General features: G+C 46.5%; 1 protein-coding gene across 1 annotated transcript; it reads right to left on the bottom strand.

Annotated features, from left to right (window-relative positions):
- Positions 1 to 1,206: 1,206 nt before the first annotated feature.
- LOC102476801 (keratin, type II cytoskeletal 1) lies at positions 1,207 to 6,493 on the bottom strand. The gene is made up of 9 exons (XM_006141610.1): positions 5,864 to 6,493; positions 4,674 to 4,888; positions 4,319 to 4,379; positions 3,846 to 3,941; positions 3,520 to 3,684; positions 3,258 to 3,383; positions 2,539 to 2,759; positions 1,683 to 1,717; positions 1,207 to 1,589 (listed from the first exon to the last, which is right to left on the bottom strand). Exons 1-9 carry the CDS (start codon positions 6,491 to 6,493, stop codon positions 1,207 to 1,209), a joined length of 1,932 nt encoding a protein of 643 aa, XP_006141672.1.
- Between the last annotated feature and the right edge of the window lie 2,387 nt (positions 6,494 to 8,880).

Raw genomic sequence — 8,880 nt, 5'->3', positions numbered from 1 at the left:
CTTAGCATCTTACTCAACCTTCACAATAACTCCCACAAGGAGGGTATATTATCCTCATTTTAGAAAATTGAGATGCAAAGAGGTATACAACACACATTCTCATAGAGCTGGTAGTGGGGGCAACCCGAACAGATCTGAGTTCCAACACCCATGCTTTGACCACTATGCTATCCCATCATCTGCTTCACGAGTACAGGCTATGTCAACAAGGGCACTTCTTAGCTTTCTTTATAGTGACCTGAAAGAGAGGGGAAATGTAATATCCAACTCTCTGCAACCAGTCTTCGTTCTTTAAACGCCCCCGCCCCTTGACAGAGTCTGTGTTCCAGCTGCTGACCCCACACCACCCGTCTCCTCTCACCACTGACTTTCACACAAGAACAATTACTCTCATGCAATACTTTGCCTTCTTTTTCAGTGCCCAACCCATCCTTCCCAACCTGCTTGCTCACTGCCCTTTGCAAGAAAGCCTTTTCAGATGGATAAAACCTGCCACCCTCATCTCCCCATTCCCCTGTGACATCCTCACCCTTTGGAGATAAGCCTGCTCTCTGATTCCACCGTAGCTCAGCGTTGCCCAATAAGCCTCCCTGTCTTGCTCATGTTCACATATCCTGACTCCCCCAAATGACAAGGGATTCAGTGTCTTCTTCACTCCCACAGAACACCCATCCAAGACAGACAGTGCCAATAGACAAAGGAGATTGAGACTCACAGGTCATTTCAAATGCAGTTTATTGCAGCAAAACAAAAGAATGAGGAGTTTAAGACCTCTGCACAAAGACAAACAACTTGCTTATACCTTATATACAAAACCAAGGCAGCAGACAGCTTGCTGCAGGATACAGGATGCTAGGGCGCTGTCCAGAGCATGTGCTCTGAAACTAGCAAAGAAGCCCTGGTCTAACCAGTCTTCCTCCGGCTACCTTAAGGAGGTGCTTTGTAATAGCACGTGTGTGGTGGTAATTGCTGAGCTGTTTCTCAGGTAAAGCACAAAGCAAGGTCATAGCCAGGGGACTGAGGCTGCCACTGACCTGAAAACTTCTTTGGGAAGCAGAGCAGAAAAGAAAGAGCTGGGGAAATAGAACCAGCGAAAGTAACTATAGCTCTTTTCTCCAGTAAGACTGGGGCAATTAGCATTGGTCTTGCCAAGGTCTTTCATGGTGGAGAGGGGGAGCTAACCAATAGAGACCATCTCTATCTGGCCTAACTAGTGGAATAACTAGTGGAAGTAAACTTCACGGTGGAAACTCCACCAGTGGTCTTGGTGCCCCCAGAGCTGGATCCTCGACCGCCTGAGGAGCCAAAGCTACCTCCGGAGCTCCCGCCACCAGAACCTCGACCGCCAGAGCTCCCCCCGCCTCCTCCAGAGCCACCTCTGTGGCCCCCACTGCTGCCTCCGGAAACGGAGCCGTAGCTGCTACCGCCGCCGCCGCCTCCACTACGACCACCTCCGGAACCGTAGCTGCCGCCTCCGGAGCCATAGCTGCCACCTCCAGAGCCGTAGCTGCCTCCACCACCACCGGAGCCGAAACCTCCACCTCCTCTGCCACCACCTCCACTGACGGTGGTGTGGCTGGTGCTCACAGCTGCAAGGGAAGACTCCGTTATTCTCACTGCGACTCCACCTCCCTTAACCCAGCATAACCCGCTCATGGGCTTAGAACTCAGCTGGTACTTACACACACTCACGTTCGGGGTACACTCTCCAGACATCCTGTGGGAGAGAAAAGGGCAAATCCCTCAGGGCACTCCAGCTTCATGAACCCCTTCTTCATACTTTCTTGGTCATCCCAAAGACTCCTCCCATCTGGGGTTCCTCAATCCTGTCAACCTGAAACCCTGGCTCCCAAACTTCTGCCATCTTCCTCAGCATGAGCACAAACAGGGAGGAATCACCATGTGAACTAGAAAAGAGTCAGGCACCAGGCCAGCAGGTGCATGGTGGTTAAGGCACTGGGTCCCACATGGCTGACTCTGGGATTTGAGTCCCAGACCAGGCAGCTTGAAAAACATGCCAAGTGAATGTGCACGTGCGCCCAAAATCCTGAGAGGAGAATAGAGGAGAAGGGATTGGGCATGACCATCGCCCTTTGAGGGTGACTTCTCACTTTCTCTCTCCCTCTCCTCAGTGAGCACATGTGCCCTAGAGCAAACTGAAAAAAAAAGGAAAGCACCTGGCACCTCACGGGGGCACTTAATGAGGGCCTCCTTGGGCTACCGTAAACAGGCACTTTGACAAGCCATGTGTGCAGTGGTCATTCCTGAACTATTTCTCAGGTAAAGCACAAAGCAGGGCCATAGCCAGGGGACTGAGGTTGCCACTGATCTGAAAACTTCTCTGGGAAGCAGAAACGACTTTAGATCAGATGACACCAGGTTAAGAATAAATTGCTCCATGCCAAAGCTCTCTGGCTCCCTGAGTGAAACCAAATCTACTCTCCATCTCTGTACTTTCCTTCTCTGTGCTTGTCCCCACACTCGGATGGCTGCACCCTGGACAGCAGTCAGCATGTTCTGGAAAGCTGCCTTCCTCACCTGCTTTCCTCTCCTTCCAGGAGGGTCCTGTAGGTGGCGATCTCCATGTCCAGGGCCAGCTTGACATTCATCAGCTCCTGGTAGTCCCGCAGCAGGCGGGCCAGGTCCTCCTTGGCCTGCTGCAGGGCCTCCTCCAGATCATTCAGCTTGTTCTGGGCATCTTTGAGGGCATTCTCACCACGCTGCTCAGCCTCACTGATGGCCTGCTGTATATTGGCAATCTGAAGGAGACACCAGCATGTTACATCCTCTCGAATGATCTAATCTCACCGTGAACTTCTCATCCCAAACTGATCTCCCCAGGGAGGCCAACACACTGAACCACAGACCCTAAGACATCTCGCACCTCCGCCTACCTCTGGGCAGCATGTCACCATGCTGACTTCCCTATAAGACCTAAAGCTGCTTCGACAGCCTCTCTTGGCCCTGAGGCAAGGCTCCTCCAACCCTCAGAGACCTGACATTCCCCTAAATGCTGACCTAAAACCTGCTGGCTGCCTTTTCTCTCACTCCCCAACTCTTAAATTTTACTGTAGGTCATGAGCTAGATCATTGCCACAAGTTTCCCTAAAGGGAATCCAGCATGACAGCTGAATTCTGAAAAGCAGCATAGTCACCAGGGACTGGGGATAATAATATAGTTTGATGTGGATTGCAAAATTTGAAACTAGGAGAGCCCCATTCTATACAGCCGAGCCCAAGAATGAGGAAACAAGTACCATCTTCTTGACGCTCTCGATTTCAGACCTAAGTCTCTGGATCACCCGATTCAAATCCGAGATCTCCATCTTTGAATTTTTCACACTGTCTCCATGTTTGCCAGCGGTGACTTGCAGCTCTTCATACTAAAATGATGGATCACATCATTAGATGTGGGCAGAGCACACAATGGCTCAGACACATGAATGTAAGAGAGAACATAGGATACCAAGAAAAGACATCTCAGGGAAACTGAAATGACCACTAATTCAGGTCTTTCACCTTGTGCTGGTACAAGGCCTCAGCCTCTTCCTTGCTCTTCTGGGCAATGGTCTCATACTGGGCCTTGACCTCAGCAATGATGCTGTCCAGGTCCAGGCTGCGGTTGTTGTCCATGGAGAGGATAACATTGGTTTCACTGATTTGAGTCTGCATCTGAGACAACTCCTGCAAGATTTAATAGATAGTTTAGTGACTCTTGTAGTGCTAACATGAAAAATAACTCAGAAGGAGGGCTGGGAGGTAGATTTCTATTCTTCTGGATACTGGTGTATTCAGGCTAAAAGTCTCTCCATTTGGGTAGAATTGGTGGAAATTAGAGGACTTACCACTTGGAAGATGGTGGTAAAAAATTCAATGTCCCTCTGGATGTTGGCAACTTTGCCTTCAAGGTCCATCTTGCTCATATAAGCAGCATCCACATCCTGGAGGAGCAGAAGAGATTATGAAGCCATATTTTTCCAGGGCAAATGCCTCTTACCAGGGGGATTTTCCAAATAGAAGAAGACTTTGGAGTCCACTGCGGGCAAATTTCCCATCCTTTGATATCACAATCAAGGGAACTTGCCTGGATTTTTGAGAACTTGCCTCCCCACTTACTACACAAGACACTGAAAATATAGAGAAGCCAAATGCCCAGTTCAGTCCTGGTTCATGATAATGTGAAAGAGGAATTCTACTTCAGATGTCACCAGGCCCGCTACCTAGTTCTCCACATGATGGCTTTTATCTGCTTGGTAATTAGAAATTCTCCTCTTTCATTTATTTCAGATATGAGTTCCATCCTACAGAATTTACTCACCTTCTTGATGGTCACAAATTCATTTTCTGCATTTGTCCGCTTGTTAATCTCATCCTCATATCTGCAGGAAGGAAGAGGGGAGGTCTTAACATTTTAGACTAAAAGTGGCATTGCCTGTTATTTCTCCCTATTGTCACCCTAGGACAACATGGATGCCCCATCTTTCTGAGCAATAAAACCACTAAATTATTTCCATCCTCTGAGAACATGGAAATTCACAAAAATGCAAAATTGATTTGCCTCTAACCTAAGAAAAGGCATAGCTGCAGACTGCAGCTGCATCAAAGACTTACTTAATACTTTCTGGAGATCTTTTAGAGCAATAGGCAAAAACTGCCCAGCCAGCTTTCCTTACTTGTTCCGGTAATCCTCCACTAGGTCTTGCATGTTCTTCAGTTCTGTATCCATCCGAGACTGCTCATTCTTCTGTTGATCCAACATCCTTCTGAGGTTGCTGATGTAGGCTTCAAAATAGGGTTCTAGATTGTGGGTTTTAGTGGACGTGTCTACCTGCTGCAGCAGTTCCCATTTTGTTTGCAGTACCTGGTTCTGCTGCTCCAGGAACCTCACCTAAAAACACAAGATCTCATTACTCCTGGTTTTCAGTAGGGTCTCATGGCCACTGAGGGCCAAGGAACAACACATGTCAAGGCCCTTGCCTTATGGAAAAGAACTTCGAATTCTACTTCCTGGTCACAACAGACAGAAATGAGACATGCAAGTTAGCATCATCTTCATAACAAAACCCAACTCATTGTCAATTTCAGAGAAGCACCAGAAGGAGGGGCTGCACAAATAACAGTAGCAAAGCACATAGAAAATTACTGCAACTGTGCTTTTAAGTACATACATAATATTTAAGAGATTCCCCTTCCAATTTTTTTAAGATAGATTTTCATAAAAATTGGTTTGCTTTCTCTAGGCAGTTCAAAAGTGTATTCAGAAAATCCAAACTTGAGTTAGAAAGTTATCATTAATTACCTAGGGTTGACATTATTGAGGATTAAGCAAAAAACATCTTTAAATGGTTTATGTGCTTTTCCAACACCAATGCTTAGAAATATTAATACAAAAAGAAAAAAGAAACTCTACACCATGATTCAGTACAAATGTAAAATTCTCGGAGGACAGAGGTCCCCTCCAGCAGCAAAAGGTGTTTGGCATTGGTTTACCACATGCTTTCTGCTATGTATTATGTTCACACTCAGTCCCCATTCTATGAAAAGGAAGGTCTTTTCTTTTTAGGATTCACTCCATTTGCATCTAGGAAGTTCAGTTGCCCCATTTCAATCGAGTTCAAAAGCTGAATAAGAAACACTCATAGCAAACATCATACTGACCCATTTTTAGGTAAACCCCAGACCCCTTTTTTCATTAGCACTATTCACAAGCACACATCTAACATAGCTCCTGGAAGACCATTTCACAAAATATCCTTCTAATTATTCAAAGGAAAAAAACTTGAATTCAAATGCCATGTCTTGTCTGCACCAATCTAGGTGGACTGGGAATATGTCTCCCAGTCCACTGAGCGTAGAAACTCACCCTGTCAATGAAGGAGGCAAACTGGTTGTTGAGTGTCTTGATTTGTTCCCTTTCTTGAGACTTTACTTTTTGGATTTCAGGGTCCACCTCCACGTTGAGGGGTTGCAGAAGGCTCTGGTTGATGGTGACTTCCTGTATGCCACCAGGGGGGCAGACAGGCCCCATACCACCTCCATATCCTCCACCTCCAAAGCCACCACCCCCAAAACCACCTCCACCAAAACCACCTCCGCTACCAAAACCACCTCCACTTCCAAAACCACCTCCACCAAAACCACCACCACTGCCAAAACCACCTCCACTGCCAAAACCACCTCCACTGCCAAAACCACCACCAAAGCTACCACCACCATAGCCACCACTGCGATAGCCACCACCACTTGTACCTCCTCTGGCCACACTCATGGAGATACTTTTACAGCCTCCAAGGTTAACAAGACTCTGACTTCCAAAGCCACCACCAGCGCCCCGACCAGAATAGCCTCCACCTGAATATCTCCCACCACCTCCTCCACTGCGGCGTGAGCAGCTGCTGGTGGTCCTGAGCTGGAAGCTGACTATTCCAGCAGAGCCAGAGCTGAAGCCTCCTCCACTCCGGTATCCAGACCGGGAACTAAAGTGTCTACTCATGGTGACTTCGAGAAAAGTAGGAGCACAGCAGAGAGAAGGAAGGAGCTAAACACTCCTCTACCTCAAGCACAGATACTTCCCCTTATATATAGGAAAGAATTGGGCTTGGTCCTCCAGAGTCAGCGGAGATGCATTGCCTTGTACGGGTTTGGCTTGCCTGCAGCCATACAAGATTTTTACGAGCCTCAACAATACTACACACCTAGCTCCCAGGATGGGCCCTCAAAATTGCTGTGCATGCAAGATTGGCTCGTGTGGTAATCATTTTATCAGACAAGATCTCTCTGCCAACAGTCGTGACTTTGGGAAGACAGGACCCCACATCTTCTACCTAGTGTTCCTTGATAGAATTGCATAACCCCTGTCACAAAGATATGTAAATTTCCCTTCTTGTCTTGCCCTTGCAAACTACTGAGCACGATCTCTCACTCTGTATGACAGGTGCAGTTTCCCATCCTTGAATTCCAGAAGGCTCTCCCTGGCCCATTTCTGAGATCTGTCCACCAAACCCCAGAGTTCACCAAGTCATAGCTCTTGACACAGCAAGAGCTTTAATAACTAAAAATGTAAAGGGTTTTTCAATGTAATCTTTATAAATGTACTGTATTGTTAAAAGGTAAGAAGCTGTCATCAAACAGGATGGATGGATTTGTGCTCTGAAAGGACCAGAAGTGAACGACACATTCTTTTCTAAGTTTCTCAGCTGTTCATTCCTTAAGACAGACCAGAGCAGGAGACATCAGCACACAACAGAGATACAAACAACAGAAAACAGATGCCAATGGATGATGCAAATGCCAATCTTAAAAAAGCACATGAAACAATGAGGTATATAGATAGAAGCAATTTGGTACATTTTGTAAAGCAAAGGGGTAGGGTGAACTGTAAAGAGAGATGTAGATTTGGAAAGGAGCACAGTGATAAGCATTTGGAAAACCTGATCTGAGAAGTTAACATTGTTTCTGGAGGCCTTAATAACAATGACAATATAATAATAACTAACATGTATCAAAAACAGACCAGGGACCAGATGCTACCCATTTTATAATAAGAAACTGAGGCACAGATGATAAATAACCTGCCCAAATGTACACAAATGGTGAGTAGCATAGCTGAGATTTGAACTGAGAATGCCCAGCTATGGAATACAAGATCCTAATCCATGCTATATGACAGCATAGCAAGTGGATTCAAGTTATTCTCCTGCTGTGTGTAAAGCAGACAGCATGAGAAGCTGTCCCACTACAGAGAGATCCAAGGGCAGGAGGTCTATTTTATCCCTTGAATCCTTGGTTCCTGGCTCATGCAAGGACTTGGAAAATGTTTCTTCAATTCACTCTGACAAGGAGGGATTGGAAGCACCAAGTTTAGATCTCAGGGTCAGATGTTGCTTCTGTCCGAGTACAAGAATGCCCAACATTATTGCAATGGGGCCTTCCTGGAGAGCAGCATTTGATCAATATTAATTCATAGCAGTGGCATTGAGATCTAGAAAGACCAGAACCCCACACAGACTTTCATTTGGAGACCTCTTAGAAGCCTGGCAGGTTCCTCATGCTTTCATGTAAATGCAGGATTGAAGGCTCAGTGAGGAGCAGCCAGATCCAGTCTCAGTTGATTCCAAACAACTCTGTTAGTAGTAAATCATTGGCTTGTGTGAGGAGTCTCCACTGTGGGATCCAAATCTGCAGAAGGTAGTCCACGAAGACCAGCTGGTCCCATTGCCCTGTGGCTCTGGATAGGACAGCTGTCAGTCCTCGTCACCCCACTCCTCACCACCTAGCTGTGTTCCTCTTCACCTCCCATAGTTTTTGCTCTACATCTACCTTCAGAAAGTGCCCCTCACCTCTTCTCTTCCCTTTTTTCCTCCCCATCTCCTGGACACTGTTGTCTGGGTCTCTGTCCTACCACCAGCAACCTTAGGCTGCTAACGACCAACTCTTTAGGGAATGAGTAATCTAGGTCTTCTTGGAAACAATGGGGCCTGAGATGATCTTGGCATGGTAATGACTGTTGCCAAATCATCTTCTGACAGGCAATCAAAATTCTTTTAATTCAGCATACTCCCTCATGAGACATATCATTCTGCACAATCGATTCCTTCTAGCACTTTGGAGGGGTGTGCATATGTGTTTGTATGCATGTTTGTGTGCATGTGTATGCCAGCCTGAAACAGATTTTTGCAGTGATTCAAACTAAGAAACGAGCATAGAGAAATGTCCAAGAGATCGATAGTCAGGCAATCGGTAGACAACTTACAGAGCTGCAAAATATCTTCTAGGTGCTGCCATAGAAGGGAAAATGCAAGAACCAGAAGGAACAAGAAGGCATAAAAGTCACCATTAGCTTGTGTTTGCACACTTCACCCCACCAAGCACACACAAAAA

The sequence above is a fragment of the Tupaia chinensis genome, unplaced genomic scaffold (assembly GCF_000334495.1).
Source record: "Tupaia chinensis unplaced genomic scaffold, TupChi_1.0 Scaffold000059_1, whole genome shotgun sequence".
Taxonomy (NCBI): domain Eukaryota; kingdom Metazoa; phylum Chordata; class Mammalia; order Scandentia; family Tupaiidae; genus Tupaia; species Tupaia belangeri.
This window is presented reverse-complemented; position numbering and strand designations above follow the sequence as displayed.

What these genes read in the sequence shown, in the direction of transcription:
- LOC102476801 (XM_006141610.1), bottom strand. Translation starts at nt 6,493, where the DNA reads ATGAGTAGACACTTTAGTTCCCGGTCTGGATACCGGAGTGGAGGAGGC. An exon ending in TTGCCTCCTTCATTGACAGG is followed by an intron (nt 4,889 to 5,863) that starts GTGAGTTTCTAC and finishes TTGTGTTTTTAG; the next exon opens with GTGAGGTTCCTGGAGCAGCA. An exon ending in GTGGAGGATTACCGGAACAA is followed by an intron (nt 4,380 to 4,673) that starts GTAAGGAAAGCT and finishes TCCTTCCTGCAG; the next exon opens with ATATGAGGATGAGATTAACA.